Below are 26,377 nucleotides of genomic sequence, written 5' to 3' on the forward strand. Positions count from 1 at the left end.
AAAAGGGGGGTGATTTAAACTTTTAATAACCAAAGGGGTTAATGTGTGGGTTTTTAACCTTTATTTTTACTTTTTTTTTTACACTTTTAGTCCCCTTAAGGGACTTTTAGGAGGAATCATTTGATTCCTCATACAGATTAATCTGGTTCCATAGAACCACATTGATCTGTGTGCTCTGTGCTCGATTGATAAAGCCTGGTCCTGCTGGCACAGGAGCAGAGGTAAGCCCTCTGGCTACCTCATCAGTGGATTGCCCCGCCCCCCCCCCCAAAAAAAATTATGTTGCATAGGGGGGGGTGATCCACCCCACTGGACCACCATGGATGGGATAAAGGCACCTTTATATGCCACTGTCAACTTTGACAGCAGCTATCTAGAGGGTTAATAGTTGGTCGCGTTGATTGCCGCATGTCGGCTATTAATGCCGGCCCCTGCTACAAGAATCAGCTGGGGGCCGGCCGGTATGACTGGGGCTTGAGTCTGGAGCCCACGCCATACACCATTAACGGCACATGGATGAGCATAGACGTCCATGGTCGTTAACAGGTTAAAGTGTATCTGTCGTGCTGGAACTTCTTTGCCCCCCCCCCCCCCCCTTTTAGCAAGACACAGTCTATGGTCCTGTATGACTACACTGATCCTGAATACTACATCATAATTACATCCATTCATAGAAGGAGCTATAGGAAATGAACTAGGTAGGTGTGGGAGGGACACTAAAAGCATTGTTTATGTTATTCTGCATTCTTCAAGCAATGCAGGTTTATTATCTGAGCTGGCTTGCTTATAATGCAATTTAAAGGGGGTATTCTACAATAACAACGTATCAACTTTCCACTAGGCGTTAAATTGGTCCAAACAATGGAAAAGGGGGTTTTGTTTTCTCTTTTTAGATGAAGCGCTGAGCACTGCCACTCCTTTAAAAAATAATAACTTCGGACATGCTACCATCAGTAGGGTTCTATCAGACCCCATGATCTAGCGGCTATCACTTATGAGTGATCATAATATTATGACACTTTGCCCCAAAAATATGCTACACTGTGCACAAATAATAACGCCATATTATTTCCAAACATTAGTATTTAAGAATAATATGGTGTTATTATTTGTGCACAGTGTAGCATATTTTTTGGTCAAAGTGTCAGAATATTACTTGAATGCAGTTTTGCACAATACCTGAGTGCAGTCTGGTGATATTATCTGAACACACTATGCTACTATTATTTAACCTCTTAATGACCAAACCGGAAAGTTCCTTAATAACCAGCCATTAAACAGAAAGCTCTGAGGTCAATGCCAAAAGACGTAACTGTAGACTGAGGACCCAAGCCGCTGCCATGTAAAGACAGCAGGCAATCATAAGGGGATTAAATACAGCATTGCAGTATTATCTGAGCACTGTATGGTGGTATTATTTGAACACAGCATGGAATAGAATTAAAATATTTTATGGAGTTTTAATTTTTTTATTTTATATTATTAAAACATAGTATTTAGCATTGTATTTGGTCACAGCATGGTGGTAAAAGATCCTGATCTTCCTAAACTGCCACTGTTCACAGTGTGCCTCAAAATACTGCTTTAATATGCGATAGTAAGGTGAAAACCATGAAACCCAGATAAAGCAGGGTCTGTTGTGTACGTGAACCCTTTAGTCTTGTAAAGTAATGGGCTATCACACTGCATTACATATGAGTATGTCCCCATGTAAGGGTAGTTGGCACGCCTTATACTGGTGTCATTTGCACAGATGTATCGGTGCTGCTATTACAGCCCATCCTGTATTTATCTCATAAATAATTTAAACCCCCTTCAATCCTTAAAGTATGCATTCCTTGTAAAACCTGATTGAGATGGCATTGGCTCCATCTAACAGGCAGCAGAGAACATTTAATAGCTAATATTTGACATCAGAAGAGCCGTCTGCTCATTTCCATGCAGACAGTCTTTTCATGGAAGGATAACTATGAAGAAAGACCCGGCTTTTCTGAGAAATTTAGCCTTTGGCTCTGCCTTTTGCAGCTTTGCTGTGTAACCTGGTGTATGTTTGAAGCAAGGAAGTAGGAATTCACTAGTCGACATGAGGAGAAACACTTGACTTCTTTGTGCTTGACATGGACATTTTGGATGTGAAAGTTATTTAACCCAAAAAAGGGTGAATGACGTGTAAGAAGAAGACACAAGGGCTTATTGAGTGTGAACTGTGCAGAGATTCAGTAAGACATCAGTACAGAAAGCAGCATCTTATCCATAGCCCCAAGCGATAGGACCAGCACAAAGGGAGGAATCTGGGGTGAGGACATGGGAATGAGAAGGCACTGAGTCGCTATGCTTTAGATCTATGGAATCTGCCACCCCCAGATTTTGTCTTTCATCTTTTTGTTTAACTTAAATATTTACAGTTTTTTTTTTTTATCTGCCCATAAATGAGTCTGCCATTGTGGAATGAATAAGCTCAATTAAGTGAGAGTAATAAAGTCATTTCATATCATTGTGAGATACATATATTTGTCGGGAAGATCAACTGTATATTCTCATATGCAGGACTGTATCCTTTTGTAACTAGTGAAGCTTTTGTCTGTTCTAACCTTGGACAAATGTACTGCATGTGGCTATGATGCACTGTAAATGTGTTTATGCTGTTTTCTTGCAGGAACGGCCCAATGGTGGGTTGTGATGTCTGACAAAGCTGTCATCCTGAATTACATTGCCTAGGGAAAAGAGGGAGTGTTTTGGGGTTAATTTTTCAGAGGCGCTGGTGGACTGGAAATAAAGAGATGCCGTAAATGCCCATGTAAAGCTGTGCAAAAGGATAGTCTATCCAGTGAAGGACAGATCTCTGAAGGAGAAGTAGTTGAGCTGCTTTACCAAATAAGACTTGGTAGTCATGGAGCAGACAACAAACTAATGAAGTGACCGCTAATTCTGTTCTTGGGCTGGGAAGGTCCTGGCCATGAAAAAGGGTGGCAGTGTTCCTTGTGGACTCCCACTGAAGCAGGATAAGCTGAGTGCACTGTCATCTTCACTGTTCTGCTCACGTACTAGGTCTGATTTTTGTTGCACCCAGCACTACTTATAGGAAAGAACTTTGGTGTGATGCATTTCTGCCTCCTCCATCACTGTGAAGAGGAGTAGCCCTGGACAAATTCACACCTTTTATAGAAAAAGAGAATGAATATACCCTATATTGTGGCCATTGTCAACAGCTTCATGGGCTTCTATGACATCTTTGAATTAGAGTCCTATTACACAGAGTGATTATTGGCTGAATGTACCGATTTCACCCTGTGTAATACGGACAGCAACTGGTGCTTGTGTACATTATACATCAGCCCATGTAATAGGGCCCTTACAGCATAATATTTTAGAGTAGGCTCAAGAAGATAAACTAAATGTAAAAAAAAAAACCATATACTGTATAATATATTGTGGCGGGTTCCCACAGCAACAAATGAAATGTTCCCATTCCTCTTTTAGCATTTTGAGTATAATGGCAGCACTGAGCCTGAGCAAGTAACCAACAGGCTGAATGTTCCTGGTATATTTGCACTACAGGTGCTATTAAATAATAGAGCTCTATCTCCCATTGACATGTGACGCACACAGCTTTCTGCTTTAGGGGACAAGTGATCTGCGAAATATTCAAATAAGAAAATTGCATAATTTATTATATACCTTTTACTCAGGATAAACAGTCACCAAAAGCTGTGAAAGCTTTTTGTGGGAGATTGATGGAATTACGTTTACGCTTGGTGGACGCTAATGCCTTCCGGGAGGAGAAATACTGGATGTGACATTAGCTCTGCAGTGGTGCAAATGACTATAGCTGATAACTGTGGTGCAAACAGTGTAATTCATGAATCTAAGGTCTGTTTTTATGGAACAGCGATGACTACCATAGAATTTCCATTGTCTATATAGATCCAACATAGCAATGTATTGTACAATGATATATCTTCTTTGTGCACTATGTATGGTAATGGATTCATATTTGTAATAAGTGGCTGACATGGTGACATCAACAGTTTCATATTTTGTTTAGGGGTCTTTGTGCCCTTTGTGATTTTAGAACATATGATGAATATACAGGGTAACCACGTAAGTGGCCATTTCTACTGTTACCAATGGGTACAATGTAGTCAGAGTTGCAATTTCCCAATAGCTGGACAGTTCCAAGTTTGAGACCAATAGTCTACAGGATAAACTGTAGCACTCAGAATGATTCAATGCCCATGTTGTACATTGTAATCCCTGGAAAAAGGAAAAAAAAGACATAGCACAAAGCAGAGTGTACAGTGTGAGGACAATGTGACGATGCAAAGGCCAATGGCTGGTGATCTGCTCACCCAGTTGGGTGTGCACTGTGTGCTTTACACTGCTGTAAGCTTAGTACAAAGTCTTAGACTATGTTGCACCACTGAACAACCCATTGGTCAGACTAGTAACAGAATACTTCTTTATTACAGGTAGTTGAGTAATCATAAACTGTGGGTAACCTCTAGTATTGATGGATCATACAAATGCATAGACCAAAGTGATAAGGGAAAATCCCTACATTGGTGCTAGTTTGGTGCTGCAACATGTAGTTTGTGCCTACAGTATGCGTTTTCAGCACCAGAGGTGACCCCCAAACTTTGATCTCTCAAGTACATGTAGTGTATTGTGACAGTAAAATTCAGGAGACTAGCGGGATAAAAATATGCTTAGAAAACAAGTACAAACAGTCCAAATTCTTATAGCCAGCATGTAAACTACTTACTGGGGTATTCCGGCCAAAGACATCTTATCCCCTATCCAAAGAATAGGAAATATGATGTCTGATCGCAGAGGGCCCGCCACTGGGACACCCCACGATCTCCGTGCAGCACCCGCATTCTATGCTGGGCTGCTGCTCCAGTCTTGCAAACCTCTGTGTTTCTGGGACTGGAGAAGTGATATCATGCCATGCCCCCTTGTGATGTCACGCCACACCCCCTCCATTCATGTCTATGGGGGGGGGGGGGGGGGCGTGACCGCCGTTTGGATAGGGGAAAAGATGTCTATGGCCGAAATACCCCTTTAATATCAGTAAATGCCTTTGTAAATGTTCACATATTGGCAATTTTGAGTTGGCTGGCACACTACCATGGTGAGAAACAAAGTGCTGGTGGACGGGATTCTACTATACACCTCCTGGTTGACTGGCAATTAACTAGATTACCCAGTGTCTCATTAACGTAAAGAGCAGATAGATGGTCTAATGTCTCTAAGAAAGGGCATGACAATCCGACAAGGCATTGTACCAGCAAATTAACTAAAGTGCCAATACTAATTATCCTAGGTCTAGGGCAGGATATAGGTTGAAGGACTGTTGATGAAAGACATAGTCATTGGAGAATTCTTACAATCTAAACCTCAACCTATGAGAAAGCAGATAAACAAATGATTATAGACACATTTTTTTCATCAATTTGAGAATATGACCCCTCTTTAAGAGGAAGATATTAAGTACTAGTGGCATCACTGGTGCATATGGTAATTGAAATCTATACGGAACTCATTATATCATTTAAAGGAATTATTTAAGGTTTAGACCTTTTCAACAGTGTAAGCTATAACTTTGAGAGGCAATGCCTGAGAAACAACAACCAATATATCTTTAGACCAACTAGGACATCAATGATGTACAAGCCGGCTGTAGCTATAGGTAGTGCAGAGGAAACAGTTGTAACCAGGCCTTGGGGGTCTCTGCTATGTAAGAAGATCTGTGTAAAAGGCAGTTGGGGTGGATGGGGTCTATTCATGACATTACAGTTCAACATTTGGCTTCAGTAACATTAGTGTAGGAGCAAACACCTCCAATAATGTTAAGAACCATTTTCTTGGTAGCAATTTAAACCTGTGGTTGACTTCTCAAGGTACATGGGTTAGCTAGAAGCTTAGATGTCCTTAATTTCATAGGGGCACGTGGGAGGAAATGTATAATCTTTGGCTCAGTTACATCTATAACATTTCACCCAACCGAGCACAACATAGAATGTGTCATAGTAATACAACATCATCATCCTTTATGTGAAATGAGATACACGAGAAAGAGGCAAACTCTCATGTCTCCCGTCTAGCAGAGGGCTAATGCATTGGTAATAGGTATATATGGAAAGTGCACATTTCAAGGGTTTATATAGGAATACTATCACCAAGTTGTATTAATGTTTGTAGACACAGGGTGTAGTAATTTGAGCTTTCAGCTTTATACCTGGTCCCCCTATTCTATGTTCTTTACTTGCAGACATAAATGACACACCCCACTCCATAATAAGCTGTCTATACCCATACTGCCACAGTAATTATATGCAAATAAGCAACTTTTATAAAGCATTAATATGACGTTCAGTCATGCCCATAGGCTTCATCCATAGCACATGTTTTGTTTGCCTCCTTACAAAGCACAAGCATGTTATCTATAATATAGCAGCCCACTATCATGGAAAGTGTTGGGGTTTTAAAAATGCAAGATACCCATCATTATAAATTTGACGTGTGTAGATCAGGAGTACATGTGTAGATATTAACCTTGGACAATATTGTAATGGGAAACATTTCAACTACCTTATCTTCCAGAAGCCTGTAGTTCCTTGCCTGTGGGCCTTATAAAAAATTCTCTGCTCTATAACTATCTACTGTGAAACAGTAAATAGAAGAAATGAGGGAAGAGGAGGGGGATGCAGCTGCAGCTGATGTATTGGTTTTTAGCGATGAAGTGGGCAGCAGCAGAGAGAGACAAACTGTGCCAGACAACTGATATGTGTGAACCCAGCCTTACAACACACCAAGAGAAGCTCACCCATTCAGGAGGCATGGATGCTTAATGTATAATACACATGTCTATGGAATGGTACACACATGTCACACATGTCTATGGGCTGGTATTTTTGACAAGGGATGCACCTTAAAACTGAAAAATGCTAATTTCAGCCCCAAACCAACCAATGGCATGAGGTGTGATGATTTATTACATCTATTATTAGCCAATGTAGGTCACTGACTATAGATGGCAATAGTGCATGAAATTTCACTTAAAGGGGTACTCCACTGCTCAGCGTTTGGAACAAACTGTTCCGAATGCTGGAGCCGGTGCCAGGAGCTCGTGAGGTCATAGCCCCTGCCCCCTCATGATGTCACCCCCCACCCCCTCAATGCAAGTCTATGGGAGGGGGCGTGGCGGCTGTCACGCCCCCTCCTATAGACTTGCATTGAGGGGGTGGGGTGTGACATCATGAGGGGGCGTGGTTATGACCTCACGAGCTCCCGGCGCCAGCTCCAGTGTTCGGAACAGTTTGTTCTAAACGCTGAACAGTGGAGTACCCCTTTAATTGATGAGGAACTGATTCTAATCTGAAATTCGTTCTGTGCATAGAGAAATTAGGGCAGAATTTAGGGTGAAAATGTGCCAAGGATTGTCTGCCTAAAGCCAATAATCTATTATGCCTATAAGTAAAGCTTCTATGCTTTCAATAAAAGCAACCACCCCATCTGGACTCACTGTTGAAGACCAAAACCTCAGATGCTGTTTCCACAATGCTTTATACACACTGTGCCACCATTTTTGTTCCATTATATTCTTGGACAAAGGTGAAATATTCCTTTGTTGAGAAGGCCAATCCACATTAAAGGGGTACTCTGGTGGAAAACATTATTATTTTTTGAACTGGTGCCAGATTTGTAAATTACTTCTATAAAAAATTCTTAATCCTTCCAGTACTTATTAGCAGCTGTATACTGCAGAGGAAATTGTCTGACCCCAGTGCTCTCTGCTGACACCTCTGTCCATGTCAGGAACTGTCCAGAGCAGTGTAGGTTTGCTATGGGGATTTTCTCCGGCTCTGGACAGTTCCTGACATGGACAGAGGTGTCAGCAGAGAGCAATGTGGACAGACAGAAAAGAAATCCAAAAGGAAAATAATTTCTTCTGTAGCATACAGCTGCTAATAAGTACTGGAACGATTAAGATTTGTTAATAGACGTAATTCACAAATCTGTTTAACTTTCTGGCACCAGTTGATTTAAAAAAAAAATACACCAGGGTACTTCTTTAAGGGTGAACATAGCACAGGAGCCAGCATGAGAACAGATAACATGGCTGCACATCAGGTGACCTGTATCCCTAGACTTGACTATTTCCTGTCCTTTATGTCATGGGGTACATTTTAACAGTGTATATTTTAACAGATATATATATATATATCAGGTCAGCTCCAGGAATCTGCTAAATAGAACGGATACTTAGGCACAAACAATTGTAAAAGGAAGATGTGTCCTGGTGAACACTCCAATTTATGGCCATAGACCGACCTTCATATTGTCAAAGAGAGGAAATACAGGCAACACATTGTTACAACTAAGAGTGTCATGAATGGGTTACTGTTTTAAATGTGAAAGCAAGCCAATATAGTTATAACAGAGCTGAAGTTGTCAGGTGGAGAAGGGCTTTGTTAGCCTGATATTATTATTATTACCATCATTATTATATCAGTTATGTTTGCACAGGACTATATATGTATATATATATATATATATATATATATATATATATATATATATATATACATATATATATATATATATATATATATATATATATATATATATAATTTTTCTTTCTTTCTGCATTATCAAATAGATTCTTAAAAGAAACATTGCCAGCTCTGTCCATGGTTGGGTCTGGCTGTGCAGCTTGGCTCCTTTAAAGTGAGTGGTGTTGAGCTGTAATGCCAAACACAACCCGTGGATAGGTGTTATGATGTTTTTGAAGAATACATCTATGTTTTTCTAATACCCGACAATGTTTTTAAATATTACCCTTCAGTGTCTATACGTTTTCCCTTCTGCACCAGTGTCAATGAATACACTAGAATACTGATAATGATCAGTGGCATCATGATATCTACTAGGGAAACCCTAAGGATACCACTTCCCATTGACTAGTAGATTACATCTAACACAACATCACATGAAACCAGCACATGGGTGTAGCTGTGTTAGGGACTGGCAATGTGCCTTGGGTACTGGCAGAAGAAGGGGTGTTGCAACAAGCCCTTATGCCAAAGTATCTAAATACAAGGCTAAAGGGAGAATTATTCCAAAAGGCTTGTAACAGGGGCATGGAAGGAACATCTACCTGCATCCAGATGGAAGCTCTGCGGAATCATCATGCATATTACTTTTCCCTTCATTGCACCCAAGTATTATATAACTATATTCCCTATATGATTTAGCAATGACAAGAAAGTTATCTGACACTACACATCTTCCTACCTTTATTGTTATGCACTATCCACCTACATGATTTCACATCACTCTATCATTGTTAGTGAGTAGTAGTGAACACAAGATGTACTACAGACAATGTGAGAGTTTTTAGTAAGGCTTCTCAGCATTTCTGTCTGCTGACAGCACCCTCCCTACTTAACCTACACATTCCCAGCCGCTCAGGCTGCCCATAGGCTACTCTAGCATGTAGTTAATGTGGTGCATGTAGTGTATGTAGTGTGTGTAGTGTATGTAGTGCATGTAGTGTGTGTAATGTATGTAGTGTATGTAGTGCATGTAGTGTGTGTAATGTATGTAGTGTATGTAGTGCATGTAGTGTGTGTAATGTATGTAGTGTATGTAGTGTATGTAGTGCATGTAGTGTGTGTAATGTATGTAGTGTATGTAGTGCATGTAGTGTGTGTAATGTATGTAGTGTATGTAGTGCATGTAGTGTGTGTAATGTATGTAGTGTATGTAGTGTATGTAGTGCATGTAGTGTGTGTAATGTATGTAGTGTATGTAGTGCATGTAGTGCGTGTAGTATATGTAGTGCATGTAGTGTATGTAGTGTGTGTGGTGTATGTAGTGCATGTAGTGTATGTAGTGTGTGTAGTGTATGTAGTGTATGTAGTGTAGTGTATGTAGTGTATGTAGTGCGTGTAGTGTATGTAGTGTATGTAGCGTGTGTAGTGTGTGTAGTGCATTTAGTGCGTGTAGTGTATGTAGTGTATGTAGTGCATGTAGTGTGTGTAGTGCATGTAGTGTGTGTAGTGTATGTAGTGTATGTAGTGTGTGTAGTGTGTGTAGTGCATTTAGTGCGTGTAGTGTATGTAGTGTATGTAGTGTGTGTAGTGCATGTAGTGTGTGTAGTGTATGTAGTGTGTGTAGTGTATGTAGTGCATGTAGTGTGTGTAGTGTATGTAGTGCATGTAGTGTGTGTAGTGTATGTTGTGCGTGTAGTGTATGTAGTGCATGTAGTGCATGTAGTGTGTGTGTAGTGTATGTAGTGTGTGTAGTGTATGTTGTGCGTGTAGTGCATTTAGTGTATGTAGTGTGTGTAGTGTGTGTAGTGCATTTAGTGCGTGTAGTGTATGTAGTGTATGTTGTGCATGTAGTGTGTGTAGTGCATGTAGTGTATGTAGTGTGTGTAGTGTGTGTAGTGCATTTAGTGCGTGTAGTGTATGTAGTGTATGTAGTGCATGTAGTGTGTGTAGTGTATGTAGTGTGTGTAGTGTATGTAGTGCATGTAGTGTGTGTAGTGTATGTAGTGCATGTAGTGTGTGTAGTGTATGTAGTGCATGTAGTGTGTGTAGTGTATGTAGTGTGTGTAGTGTATGTAGTGCATGTAGTGTGTGTAGTGTATGTAGTGCATGTAGTGTGTGTAGTGTGTGTAGTGCATGTAGTGTTTGTAGTGCATGTAGTGTGTGTAGTGTATGTAGTGTGTGTAGTGTATGTTGTGCGTGTAGTGCATGTAGTGCATGTAGTGTGTGTAGTGTATGTAGTGTATATAGTGTATGCACTGCTTGGGTTTGCTTATTGCTCATCTGATGTTTTTCATCATTGCTTCCAGCAATAAATAATAATCTCTGATACCTGACTGCGACTTATTCCTCTCATCTGTAAATCTTCCCTCATTCTCAATGCCATTGACAGTGCTGAGCGCCACACTGCACTTAACCCTTCCCCACCCATATCAATTGCACCGAGATCCTCTGCACAATATGCAGACACCAATCCAGAGCAAGTCAGCAAACCTTTCTTATTACTTTCTGTAAGAACCTGTCATCTATTACAATGGGAGCTATACATCTATATAACAAAAAGAAATCATTACACTAAGCACAGGAGCTTACAATCTAGTATACAACAAAGCCATTCCACTGGGCACAGGAGCTTTCAATCTGTGGTAGAACACATTCATTCCACAGGGTATGGGACGATGCAATTCATTATACAGCAAAGTAATTACACTAGGCACAGGAGCTTGCCATCTATTGTAGAGCACAGTCAGTATAGTGAGCATAGGAGCTTGCCATCTATTGTAGAGCACAGTCAGTATAGTGAGCATAGGAGCTTGCAATCTATTGTAGAGCACAGTCAGTATAGTGAGCATAGGAGCTTGCCATCTATTGTAGAGAACAGTCAGTATAGTGAGCATAGGAGCTTGCAATCTATTGTAGAGCACAGTCAGTATAGTGAGCATAGGAGCTTGCCATCTATTGTAGAGCACAGTCAGTATAGTGAGCATAGGACCTTGCCATCTATTTATAGTGAGCATAGGAGCTTGCAATCTATTGTAGAGCACAGTCAGTATAGTGAGCATAGGAGCTTGCAATCTATTGTAGAGAACAGTCGTTATAGTGAGCATAGGAGCTTGCAATCTATTGTAGAGAACAGTCAGTATAGTGAGCATAGGAGCTTGCCATCTAATGTAGAGAACAGTCGTTATAGTGAGCATAGCAGCTTGCCATCTATTGTAGAGCACAGTCATTATAGTGAGCATAGGAGCTTGCAATCTATTGTACAGCACAGTCAGTATAGTGAGCATAGGAGCTTGCAATCTATTGTAGAACACAGTCAGTATAGTGAGCATAGGAGCTTGGCATCTATTGAAGAGCACAGTCAGTATAGTAAGCATAGGAGCTTGCAATCTATTGTAGAACACAGTCAGTATAGTGAGCATAGGAGCTTGCCATCTATTGTAGAGCACAGTCAGTATAGTGAGCATAGGACCTTGCCATCTATTTATAGTGAGCATAGGAGCTTGCAATCTATTGTAGAGCACAGTCAGTATAGTGAGCATAGGAGCTTGCAATCTATTGTAGAGCACAGTCAGTATAGTAAGCATAGGAGCTTGCAATCTATTGTAGAGAACAGTCAGTATAGTGAGCATAGGAGCTTGCAATCTATTGTAGAGCACAGTCAGTATAGTGAGCATAGGAGCTTGCAATCTATTGTAGAGCACAGTCAGTATAGTGAGCATAGGAGCTTGCAATATATTGTGGAGCACAGTCAGTATAGTGAGCATAGGAGCTTGCAATCTATTGTAGAGAACAGTCAGTATAGTGAGCATAGGAGCTTGCAATCTATTGTAGAGCACAGTCAGTATAGTGAGCATAGGAGCTTGCAATCTATTGTAGAGAACAGTCAGTATAGTGAGCATAGGAGCTTGCAATCTATTGTAGAACACAGTCAGTATAGTGAGCATAGGAGCTTGCAATCTATTGTAGAACACAGTCAGTATAGTGAGCATAGGAGCTTGCAATCTATTGTAGAGCACAGTCAGTATAGTGAGCATCGGAGCTTGCCATCTATTGTAGAGCACAGTCAGTATAGTGAGCATAGGAGCTTGCCATCTATTGTAGAGCACAGTCAGTATAGTGAGCATAGGAGCTTGCAATCTATTGTAGAACACAGTCAGTATAGTGAGCATAGGAGCTTGCAATCTATTGTAGAGCACAGTCAGTATAGTGAGCATAGGAGCTTGCCATCTATTGTAGAGCACAGTCAGTATAGTGAGCATAGGAGCTTGCCATCTATTGTAAAGCACAGTCATTACACTGGGCACATGAGCTTGCAATCTATTGTAGAACAAAGTCATTACACTAGGTACAGGAGCTTGCCATATATTGTAGAGCACAGTCATTACACTGGGCACATGAGCTTGCCATCTATTGTAGAACACAGTCATTATAGTGAGCATAGGAGCTTGCCATCTATTTTAAAGCACAGTCATTACACTGGGCACAGGAGCTTGCCATCTATTGTAGAGCACAGTCATTACACTGGGCACATGAGCTTGCCATCTATTGTAGAGCACAATCATTACACTGGGCACATGAGCTTGCCATCTATTGTAAAGCACAGTCATTACACAGGGCACAGGAGCTTGCCATCTATTGTAGAACACAGTCATTACACTGGGTACAGGAGCTTGCCATCTATTGTAAAGCACAGTCATTACACTGGGCACAGGAGCTTGCCATCTATTGTAAAGCACAGTCATTACACTGGGCACAGGAGCTTGCCATCTATTGTAAAGCACAGTCATTACACAGGGCACAGGAGCTTGCCATCTATTGTAGAACACAGTCATTACACTGGGCACAGGAGCTTGCCATCTATTGTAGAACACAGTCATTACACTGGGCACAGGAGCTTGCCATCTATATCACAACACAATCGTTTCCATGGCCATAGAAAGCTTGCAATCTGTTTTCTAACACAATCATTACATTTGGATATAGTTCTTACAACCTATTCTAGATATTCAGATGGCACAAACTTCCCTTGAAGTAAAGTGGGATCAGTGGCAGCAGTGTTGCTTAGCAATACAATCCTTATGATGTTTTAGGGGGATCTGAAAAGAAGGGGTCCTGGGGGTTTTGTAACCCCTTAAAACAGAAGGGTTCTGCAACACAAAGGCTCAGATGTTTATCCCATGGAATAGGAAGACGTGGGAGCTGTGGATGTTGTGTGGAGACTGACAGCAGCAGCCGGGCTATGCCTTGAATGGAGGCGGCTCAGCTGTTGTGCTGGAGTATGGGGGTCTCTGTGCCTGCTGCAGTCAGGGGGGATATCCAATATTCTCAGCTTACACACCAAGCCCTGCTCATAACTATGCAACAAGCTACTTTGTCAGGGGGGCAGCCAGTAATTCACCATTGTCATAGCTAAATATATGTAAGAGTCTCCAGGGGTCTAAGGGGATGATGCCGCAGCTGCTGCAGATCTTCTGTAAGGAATAATCTCCTTGCGATCCACAGGCTCACGCATTAAATAACCACAAGGGGACTGTTAACTGGGAAGTCCATATTAGGGGGGTGGTGCACCCTTCATATTCCAAAATGCCAACTTAAAAGCTACACCAGACTGCGCCCCCTTACTCTAGGGGAGTGTTTTCCTGCCAGGGTGCCTCCAGCTGTTGCAAAACTACAACTCCCAGCATGCCCGGACAGCCTTTGGCTGTCCGGGCATGCTGGGAGGTGTAGTTTTGTAACAGCTGGAGGCACCCTGGCATGCTGGGAGTTGTAGTTATGTAACAGCTGGAGGCACCCTGGTTAGGAAACACTGCTCTAGGGTATTCCACTGCAATGTATCCTATGCTTACTATTAGGATGCAGCTTGCAGAAGAAAACCAGGGGTTCACCTCCAAAGAGGATCCAGCCAGGAGGGTGGGGTGGTGCATGACCACAAAAAAAAAAAACAGCACCCACTCTTCAGATCCCATCAACTCTAAGGAGGGGGGGGGGGGGGGGCAAGGGCACAAGCTGAATATCAGCCCACCACATAGATGAGAAAGCCCCCAATAAGGTCTGGCTTTACAGGACAGCTGTGCTTACTGTCCTCACCTGCCTTCCATACACATGCAGGCAATGTGTGCATCAATGGGAAGAAGAAAAGCAAGAAAAGACATTTTCTCCAGCAGGACATTAAGAAGCATTGAAGGAAGCTGAACACTTACCTGGGACAGCAGCAGGGACAGGGTGACTTGAGATCTGGGATCCATTTTTTGCACCAGCTTTAGAAGGAACTGGATCTTCTATTATACATACACCAAGGCTGCTCTGTGCATATTTGCAATGTGAAACAGCCTTTGAGAGGAGGCTTCTCGTTGAGAGCCAGCCAACTTCCCAAATAGATCAGCAGCATCATCAGTTAAGCATTGGATAGAGGCTGGTGACCAGAGCCAATGGCTTTACAAGGTGCATTTCATCACAGCATAGCCCCAGTTTGCGAGGCTTGCACTAGGTAGACGCCTCTGGCTGTCTCCCCCTTTATACATTCGATTAAATCCCTCTTTTAATCAGTATTGGCAGTGCTGTGCATTGTACAGGGGAGATACAATGTATACAGGAGAAGTGGATACAGGGGGATGTAGCAGAGCCCAGGGAGCAGGGGAGATATCATTGGGATGAATTATGGCTTTAGCTTAGTATGGCTTACAACACCCCCACTTGGCATTGGGCTGCAGGGAAGAAAAGGGGGGGGCATGTCTGGGTATATGGGTGAAAGTAGCTGGCAGGGAGGTCATTTTGTGCTATGCTTCACTATACATTACAGCTTGGCTGTAGAAATCTAGTCATTAAGTGTATAAATAAATACATACATAAACAAATAAATGAATGCATAAATTAAATAAATAAATACATACATAAACAAATAAATGAATACATAAATTAAATAAATAAATAAATAAATACATACATAAACAAATAAATGAATGCATAAATTAAATAAATAAATACATACATAAACAAATAAATGAATACATAAATTAAATAAATAAATACATACATAAGCAAATAAATGAATACATAAATTAAATAAATAAATACATACATAAACAAGTAAATGAATACATAAAATAAATAAATAAAAAATAAATAGGGTGGTGGTAAATAGGGAGGTGGTAAGAATAGGTGGAGAATTCTATTCCCTGTGGGATAATGATAAGCTTTTATGGGTGAGTTTAATAATTTTATAGGTATTTATTTATTTTATATGCATTAACCTAGTGCAGTGGTCTCCAAACTACAGCCCTCCAGATGGTGCAAAACTACAACTCCCAGCATGCCCGGACAGCCTTCGGCTGTCCGGGCATGCTGGGAGTTGTAGTTTTGCAGCAGCTGGAGGGCCCCAGTTTGGAGACCACTGATTTAGGGCCATGGGGGGCACCTTTTTTGTGTGTGCTGGTAATGTGTAGGAGCACAGGCCATTTGATAAATGTTGCGCAGGTTACATTTTCTGAAATTTCACTCTTCACATACACCAAAAAGCTAAGCTAAGTCAGGGCTGGTGTAGTTTAGAGACTTTTGAGTGGTTTTGTTCCTTTTTTTCCTTTTTTGCAGTTCATAAAACCTGTCCACATCATGTGTATTGCCAAAATCAGTGGATTACAACTCAAAATCAGCAGAAATGTATAAACCAAAAAGCACAAAACGTTAAAAAAAGGACACTTGCACTAAAATAGCACAAAATATAGACGGAAAAAAAGGGTAAACACAATGATAAGTACCGACCATAATGCATAGGATCAAAGCATTGTCAGACTAAAGCTTTTTAGGTCCAGCAGAGAAAATGTTTCAAAGGGCACGACCTGCTTATCTTAAGTCCACTTTTAAGCTACCATGGCACAGTTATCGTGGCACACATCACGGACATCCGGTGAGTGGTTTTAAGCGCTGTTCATACAACCAATTGGACACATACACTGCTCAAAAAAATTAAGGGAACACTAAGATAACACATCCTCGATCTGAATGAATGAACTAATCGTATGAAATACTTTCATCTTTACATAGTTGAATGTGCTGACACCAAAATCCCACAAAAATTATCAATGGAAATCAAATGTATCAACCCATGGAGGTCTGGATATGGAGTCACACTCAAAATCAAAGTGGAAAACCACACTACAGGCTCATCCAACTTTGATATAATGTCCTTAAAACAAGTCAAAATGAGGCGCAGTAGTTTGTGTGGCCTCCACGTGCCCGTATGACCTCCCTACAATGCCTGGGCATGCTCTGGATGAGATGTCCTCCCAGACCTGGACTAAAGCATCCGCCAACTCCTGGACAATCTGTTGTGCAACATGGCATTGAAGGATGGAGCGAGACATGATGTCCCAGATGTGCTCAATTGGATTCAGGTCTGGGGAACGAGCGGGCCAGTCCATAGCATCAATGCTTTCCTCTTGCAGGAACTGCTGACACACTCCAGCCACATGAGGTCTAGCATTGTCTTGCATTAGGAGGAACCCAGGGCCAACCTCACCAGCATATGGTCTCACACAGGTCTGAGGATCTCATCTCGGTACCTAATGGCAGTCACCCCACACCATTACTGACCCCCCGCCAAACCGGTCATGCTGGGGGGGATGTTGCAAGCAGCAGAACATTTTCCACGGCGTCTCCAGACTCTGTCATATCTGTCACATGTGCTCAGTGTGAACCTGCTTTCATCTGTGAAGAGCACAGGGCGCCAGTGGCGAATTTGCCAATCTTAATGTTCTCTGGCTAATGCCAAATGTCCTGCACGGTGTTGGGCTGTAAGCACAACCCCCACCTGTGGATGTTGGGCCTTCATACCACCCTCATGGAGTCTGTTTCTGACCATTTGAGTGGACACATGCACATTTGTGGCCTGCTGGAGGTCATTTTCCAGGGCTCTGGCAGTGCTCCTCCTGCTCCTCCTTGCACAAAGGCGGAGGTAGCGGTCCTGCTGCTGGGTTGTTGCCCTCCTACAGCCTCATCCACATCTCCTGAGGTACTGACCTGTGTCCTGGTAGCACCTCCATACTCTGGAAACTACGCAGACACAGCAAACCTTCTTGCCACAGCTCGCATTGATGTGCCATCCTGGATGAGCTGCACTACCTGAGCCACTTGTGTGGGTTGTAGACTCCGTCTCATGCTACCACTAGAGTGAAAGCACCACCAGTATTCAAAAGTAACCAAAACATCAGCCAGGAAGCATAGGAACTGAGAAGTGGTCTGTGGTCACCACCTGCATAAACACTCTATTATTGGGAATGTCTTGCTAATTGTTTATAATTTCCACCTGTTGTCTGTTCCATTTGCATAACAGCATGTGAAATTGATTGTCAATCAGTGTTGCTTCCTGAGTGGACAGTGTGATTTCACAGAAGTGTGATTGACTTGGAGTTACATTGTGTTGTCTAAGTGTTCCCTTTATTTTTTGAGCAGTGTATAAAGGAGAAACTTCAGTATTCAAATCCATTCCTGGCTTTGTACTCAATAGTTGTAGGCTACCAAGGGAACCTCTGGAGGACCAGTTTGACTATGTTATCATATTCTCATGTTCATGTTTTTTACATACCAACGCTGCCTGCTTAAACAAGAAAACAGCTTTACCTACTTCGCCCCTTGCTCCCCCGCAACCTCCGTTATCATGGTGCCTTGTGTTTGCAGCGTTACATTTTCTGGTGCTGTGGCCAATACGTTGTATTGCAGCTCAGCCAATCACTGTGTGAGATGGGACTCCACATGGGATAGTGACTGAGCAACAGTGGGTCACTCCGACCACAGCAACAGGAAGTTTATTTTTTAGTTAAATTACTTCTTTATAACATTTTTATCATTTTTTTTGAAAACCCACCACAACCTTCCACTGACCATTCATGTTCACCAATATCCCCAGGATTTTTGGTACTTTTTTTTAACCCTTTCTTGTCTCACTTTTTCCACTAATCGTTTCCTCTATGTCATACTTGGGCCACCACAACCTCAAAATAACTGAGCCAAAAAAAGTTTAATCACTTAAAATTTTCATTGTCCACCACATTTCACATGCACGTACATATTTTAATTGTTCTTTACTCCAAGCACTGAAAATACCTCCAGAATGCTCTCACCCTAGGGAATTCCCATATTAAATGGAGATAATCTGCTTTCTCTCACTCTCATTTTGGGCAGTTGAAGCTTTATCAACATCTCATTTTTCACAACCCCCAATGAAGAATAGGGCCAGCAGTATATTATTGTTAATCGGGTGACCTGGAGTATTTTATTGTAGGGAGTAAAGTTCAGTTTTTGCGTTGGGGAAAGACATTTCCGCTCAGTCACTCAATGGCCCATGCAGTGTCCCACCTCAGCCAGCGATTTGCTGTACAGTAATGTGACATATTAGCTACAGCACCAGGAGGTGCAGTGCAGATGACACTAGGTGCCGCTATAATGGAGGCAGCGAGGGAGCAAGGGAGGTAAGTATGTTTTTTTTTTTTTTGTTCAAGCAGACAGCCTGGGCATATTTTTTTTATAGTGTTGTGAAACATAATATATCCCCTAATCCAAAGGGGATCGCAGGGAATCTCATGAACGGGCCCTGGCAGTCTGCTGAAAGAAGGCGTGCCAAGCCTCGCAGGGAGTGGCGGCCAACATGCCCCCTCCCTGTTTCCCATAGAGATACATGGAGGGGGCGTGTTGACTGCCGCTTCCTGTGGGGGTTGGAACGGCCGCTTCTGGCAGACTGCCAGGCCCCATTCAAGAGATTGCGGGGGTCCCAGTAGTCAGACCCCCAGGATCTATAACTTATTTCCTATCCTTTGGATAGGGGATAAGTTACTTTTTACTGCACTACTCCTTTAAGTCTCCATGTAAAGATAAAAAAAAAAAGGGTTAAACACAATATGCTAATTTATTAGTAACAAATGGAAATAAGCCCTGGTAATTGTAGTCTGTAACCATAGACACATAGCGGGCTATATCCACGAAGTGATAGAAGACTATGAGATGCACTAGATCTATAAAAATGGTTGCAGGAGTCTACCTGCCCTATATAAAGGCATCCATTTAATGTATAAACGAAGCTTAGTTTTTCATAAATGTTAAAAATGAATGCACTTTACCAATACACTAAAAATAGTCATTTTTAAGATCTTAGCTTCTTGTCAGTGAATGGAATTTTTTTTAAATGAATTTTCCCAGCCTGAACAATCTGCACAAGCTTAATATTACTAACAGCTGCAATTTTGCTACAATTACATCTAGTCTGTAGCCACTTCTGAGGTGCATCAATAGCACAAATCTTTCACCTGTTGTGTTAGTTTGTAACAATGTATCAGTGCAGGTAAACTATATCGGTCTATAGTCAAAGCAAAGATCATCTAGACCAGTGGTCTTCAACTTGCAGACCTCCAGATGTTGCAAAACTACACCTCCCAGCATGCCCGGACAGCCAACGGCTGTCCGGGCATGCTGGGAGTTGTAGTTTTGCAACATCTGGAGGTCCACAGGTTGGAGACCACTGATCTAGACTGATATGGCATACAATATCATTGTTGTGGCCAGTATCAGGTCTAGCGGGGGATCTACATTTGTATGTTTACAGGACAGCAAGCAGAGTTATGAGTTTTGGATCATGTGGTGACAGATAAATGACAGAAAGGAATATTTGAGCTTAAGAATGGGATATTTCAGGCACAATAGGAAGAACAGGATTTAGAAGGATATTGGGTATAAATACTTGTCATAGAGATAATCAGATGGATGAGAGATGAGGATAGGTAAGAATGGTAATGGAAATAGTCATAATAATGTAGAGGATGGAATTTAAAATTGATGAATTATAATGTGAACGGATGATGGACAGCTCATCAGATGATGACAGCGCAGACATGAAACCCTGAAGGAGGATGGTAATGAAGAGGAATAATGGACAGTCTATGGGGGAGTTGTTTCCCTTCAGTCTTGAAGTTGCTATGAAATTTCTACCAGAGAGAAACAGGAAAGGCAACATGAAGTCTGAGGAGGAATAGATGATGCCAAGTGTTTACTCCAGTGATAATCGCTGATTCCCAGTTGGTCCTACAACCCTTTCCTAAATGTGTACTGTACCCACAGCTGAGAGTTTGCTTCAATGTATCAATGTAGTTAAGAGAAATCAGTCTGTAGTCCAAGGAGGCAGTGAGGTATGGAGTCCAGACTGCTCAGCTTACAAGACCTTGTTTATACTGATGGAATTACATTGACCCCCCGACCTATGATGGCCCCGACATACGATAATTTCAACATGCAATGGCCTCTCAGAGGCCATCGCATGTTGAGGGCAGCATCAACATACGATGCTTTTGTATGTCGGGGCCATCGCATAAATGGCTATCCAGCAGCGCAGACTGCTTCAGCTGCCACCGGATAGCCGTTTACGGTGTCCCGTGTGCTCCGGTGATGGTCTCCTACCTGTCCTCGGGCTCCGGAGCATCCTCTTTGGGATCCCCTCCATCCCCGGTGCTCTCCATCGTCGTCATCCCGTTGCAGCGCACGCCGTCCCGTCATCCAATAGGAGCGGCGTGCGTAGTGATGTGATGACGGCGATGGAGAGCAACGATCCCAGGCAGCAGAGACGTTCTGGAGCGGCGGGGACACCACGGGGTCGCGGCGACAGTGAGGGAGCGCAACATCCAGGGCAGCGGTGACGGGTCCGGAGTGGCGGGGCAGGTGAGTACAACTTCCTATTCTTTACATTGCACGGATCCCTCAACATACGATGGTTTGAACAAACGATGGTTAATTTGGAATGGATTACCATCGTATGTTGAGGGACCACTGTATAGTAAACCCTCAGCCTATATTTTATAGCTGTTGATCATTTATAAAGGTTTTATGAATGATATAGCAAGCGCTGTGTGTATTGGATTATTGTTTACTCATGTTATTGTTTTGATGACAAAATGGGTTGTTTGTTTTTATTTTATTAATTTTTTATGGATTTTTTAAATAAACCTTAATATGAGTTGTACTAATTTGAAACCCAGAGGTGTATATTGAACTGTGTTGATACTGGAGAAGCAATGTCATCCTGATTTCCCTGATTTCATTTGTTTAAGACTGAAGGGGTACTTCGCCCCGAGACATCTTATTCCCTATCCAAAGGATAGGGGATAAGATGTCTGATCACCTTGCAGCACCCTTGTGATCTAAACATTTTTGTTCAAAACGCTGGGTTTGGGCGGCTGTGGTCGCTCGCTATGTCCCCTCCCATAGACATAAATGTGGGGTGAGTGGCGTGTTGTCACTATCAAGGGCGCCTGAACCCAGCATTCTGCACAAAAATGTTCAGAACTCCAGGGTGCCGCCCGGAGATCGCAAGGGGTCCCAGTGGCTGGACCCTCCGCAATCAGACATCTTATTCCCTATCCTTTATTAGAATTAGATTTTGTGTTGTTATAGTATTTACAGATTCTGACATATATTGTTGGAGTTTAAAATAGAGTTGTGCCTATAATCTTGCACAGTAAAATTTGACCCCTTTATTGAATCCAATGTCGGCTTTTCTTCTGATAATGCCAAATGTCGTGTTTTTCTTCTTAATACGTGCATGTTTGATGTATGTTTCATAAATCCAGAATGATCGGCTATTAAACGTTGCTTTGAGTCATCTCTGTGATTTGGGGTTCTATATCCTCTTAGCGCATTCCTGAACATCTTACTGGAGGCGGTTAGTGCTGCTTACATTTTGCAGTGTTGAGTTGTAAGGTTTTCTTTCATTAGAGACAACTGTTCAATTTCCTATTCTTTTTCATTTTACAATACCAAATAAGTGTTGCATTTCCCCAGTCTTGGCAGCAGATGGTTGAGTGAAGAGAGTAGGCAGCAGTAGCAGCAGTGGCGGCTCGGTGACAAGACTTGATTACATTTAAATTTCACCCATCTACTTTGCAAACATCCTATTCAGAGGGATAATTAGTAGTCTACAGAGGTGGGTGAAGGTGGTAGGTTGTTTCCTTCTCTTCTTCATATGCCCGCGTTCAGCGACTGCTCGGTGTGATCATCAGCTGCTCTTACTATCACAATTTATAGTGGAGGGGAAGCATGGGAAGAGAGAAGAGGCATTCATGATGGAGAGGACACAGGGGGTCACACATACAGTGATCAGCAACAATCATCCCTTATACTGACACAAGGCTAAATGTCTGCCAGTTTACATAACATAGTAAAAACACAGTTTACCTCTGTAGTAATCTATGCTACATGTACATACCTCTCTGTGTTATTATAATTTTACATCACATGTTGATGTCAAGAGTGACTAATCTACAGAGATACTGTATTTTACGCCGTATAAGACGCACTTTTTCTTCCCCAAAACTGGGGGGGAAAAGTTGGTGCATCTTACATGGCAAATACACCCTTCGTGGCGGTCCCTGCGGCTATCAACGGCCGGGACCCACGGCTAATACAGGACATCACCTATCGCGGTGATGCCCTGTATTAACCCTTCAGACGCGGCGATCAAAGCTGACCGCCGCGTCTGAAGCGAAAGTGACACTAACCCAGCAGCTCAGTCGGGCTGTTCGGGACCGCTGCGGTGAAATTGCGACGTCCCGAACAGCTTACAGGACACCGGGAGGGACCTTACATGCCTCCTCGGTGTCTGCTCCGTGCCGGGATCCCCTGCATGGCCGGCGCTCTCCTTCGACATCATCCAATAGAAGCGGCGTGCGTAGCGTCGTGATGACAGCGACGTGATGACGGCGACGGAGAGCGTGGATCCCGGGGAAGAAGAAGTCCAGAGCGTCGGGGACACCACAGGGACGCGGCAACAGCGATGGAGCGACATCCAGGGCAGCGGTGACGAGCGGTGACGGGTCCGGAGCGGCGGGGACACGTGAGTACTACCTCCTATACCAGTGGTCTTCAACCTGCGGACCTCCAGATGTTGCAAAACTACAACTCCCTGCATGCCCGGACAGCCAACTGCTGTCAGGGCATGCTGGGAGTTGTAGTTTTGCAACATCTGGTGGTCCGCAGGTTGAACATCACTGTTGGGTTCAGAATTATTTTTTTCTAGATTTTGCACCTTTAAAATTGAGTGTGTCTTATATGCCGGAGCGTCCTATAGGGCGAAAAATACGGTAAGCGGTACCACATAGGCTCTGCTAATTTCCTAATGCAGAGCCAATCTGCCACGGATTCCTTCCATCATGGAGAGTTTCATTTCTCATTCCAATCACTTAGTAACATAATATGTAATGTCCTTGTCTCAATACATTTTAGTGTGTATTATACAATACATTGCTACAGAACATCATAATAGAAGATAATGCCCAATGTCATACTATGGAGCCTAGCTGATCATCATAAAAACATATCCATTATAACAATAATGAAACATAAGATGCTGCTTAACAATATTATTCACACCTCAGCTGCTGCAGGACATCATTATGCACATGTCACCTGAAGCAGAATACTGCATCATTATACAGTCATCAGCTGCTGCAGAACATTATACTACACTATTGGCTGCAGCACATCCTATTACACAATTCAGCAGGTGCAGGATACAATAGTACATGCTGTAGCTACTGCAGTATATCATAATCCACTCTAAAGTTGCTGCAGAACATTATACTACACATCTCATTAGCTACAGATCATCATAATTCACAACTCAGCTGCTGTAGAACCTCACAATAAGCCCTTTGACTGCAAGAGAACATCATAATACACCACTAGCTGGTGCCATATATAATACACTTCAGCTGCTAAAGAATATTATACTATACAAAAGGCTGTGAGACATCATAATGCACAAAACATTGCAGAACCTCAGCAGGAGATTGTAATACACACCTAAGCTGCTGCAGTAATTCATAATATAGGTGATACGGAACATCATTTTGCACACCTCAACTGCTGCACAATATAACACACAGCCCAGTTTTTTTTGACACAAAGGTTTAAATTCCCTGTACAGACATTGGTTTCAAAAGATAACCTGCTGACTGACTGCAGTAGCCACTAGAGGGAGCTCTAAAGCTTACTGCATACTGTCTGACTAGTTCAAAAATATAACTATGCATTTAGCTCCTAAGCTCGCTTTCTAGTGTTGGCTGTAGAGTCTTTGCAGGGGATTTAGAGCTCTATGACTTGGTTCTCATCTTATCAATATTCTACGTTCAGCAGGTCATATTTTGACATACTGGCAGAACATTATGCCTACATATACCGTAGTGTAGCCATGCCAGGTCCATTAAGTTCAACGGACTGACCATAACCTACTAGTGAATACCTTTGGTCCATTTCCAATTTTATACAGATTTCTTTTTTGCTGGTCTTCAGTGTATAACTCACTGTTCAGTAGACAGGAACACTCCGGGTAGTAGATCCGCTGGATCTGTGTGGCAAATGATGCGGGCCGTACCAGGGAGTGGAGTCTAAAGTGTCACTGGTTTTCACCAGAGCCATGCCGCAAAGCGAGATGGACTTGCTGTGGCAGGCATCACCCAGGTCGCTACCCCTGGCACGACTCAACCACACAGGCGGCTGAGGAGATTTGAGGTACAGAAGGAGAACAGCAACTTGTAGTCAGGATAGCAGAAGGTCTGGGCAGGTGGCACTGGTGCGTGGTCAGGAAAGAAGCAGGAGGTCAGTGGGCAGGCGGCACAGGAACAAGGTCAGGAACGTAGCAGGAAATCAGTAACAAGGCAAGGCAAAACACAGTAACGCTTTCTCAATGGAACAAGACAAAAAAGTTCCATCCGGGATGTGGGGGAGGAGCAGGAACTTATAGAGGAGACAAAGGTGAACACATAATTAAGGGCGTACTGGCCCTTTAATTCTTAAAGCTCTGGCACACGCAAACCCTAGGAGACGGGGACACGCGTGCCAGAGGTGAGTGGCAGGAGAGGAGGTGGCAGAGGACCAGGTGAGTGACCGGCTGGGGTTCGCATGCGGGTGCGTCTCGCAATGAGAATCCCAGCCCCGCCAGCAGCAGTAGATGACAGGGAAATGCGATGACGGCCAGCACAGGCGGCCGGAGCGCAGACCGTTACATCCAGGTTGCTGAACCTTTGACTTATAATATGGTCTTTTGGGTCTCTCTATAGAATAGCGCTGCATACTGTGCTTTTTTTGCTGTCAAAATGAACAGAATTGTGATACCCCCTTCTCTGAAGCCTTATTTTAAAATGTAGCAAACTGACTAATCTGAAGATTAGCTTTAAATAACACTAAGTAAAAATGTCATCTTAAAATACAAGTAACCATTAGTTCCTTAATATGTTATTTATTCATATAGAGTCACTGTGGACTTTTTATACCAGTTTATTTGCAGATTTCCTATTTAAAGGCATATTTTCCCCTTAAACATTTATGATATATGCTGTGAATGTACCATAAATGTCTAAAATGGAGATATCCCTTTAAAGGCAATTTCACAATACTGACTAAGAGAGAGCACAAACTTCTGCAACCGGTACTTCTGTAAATGTCACAGCATGAAAATACCAGCTTGGAGCGGATGGACTGGTGTCATTCCTCATCCTTAGTGTCTTATTATATCCAACGCAGTGGTCTGCCCCCACATTAACCTTCTGATGGGTCCTCTTACTGGTAATCACTGGTCATTTCCTTCTTTTACCAGCAGAATGGCAGTTATGTAGACTTATAGTGAATGTCTGTATTTTGTTATTATGCTGTTTGTAAGTCCAGTTTTACGTTATACTGAATAATATCTTAATATATGTCTAAAGTGGTCAGCTCTCTTTTGGAGCTAAATTATACATTTCAAGCTATCAGTCTTTGCCACTAGAGGGAGCCCAATAATTTACTGTTTA

At 42.5% G+C, this 26,377-nt stretch overlaps 1 protein-coding gene across 1 annotated transcript in view; it reads right to left on the minus strand.

The window, feature by feature from the left end:
• The window catches only part of CDH13 (cadherin 13), a 973,781-nt gene extending 958,814 nt beyond the window's left edge, over positions 1–14,967 (minus strand). The window contains exon 1 of the mRNA XM_056525819.1: positions 14,759–14,967. Coding sequence (XP_056381794.1) covers positions 14,759–14,803 — 45 coding nt within the window. The 5' untranslated portion in view covers positions 14,804–14,967. The remainder of the gene's footprint in view (positions 1–14,758) is intronic.
• Positions 14,968–26,377: the final 11,410 nt, after the last annotated feature.

Source organism: Hyla sarda, chromosome 6 (genome assembly GCF_029499605.1).
Source record: "Hyla sarda isolate aHylSar1 chromosome 6, aHylSar1.hap1, whole genome shotgun sequence".
Taxonomy (NCBI): Eukaryota; Metazoa; Chordata; class Amphibia; order Anura; family Hylidae; genus Hyla; species Hyla sarda.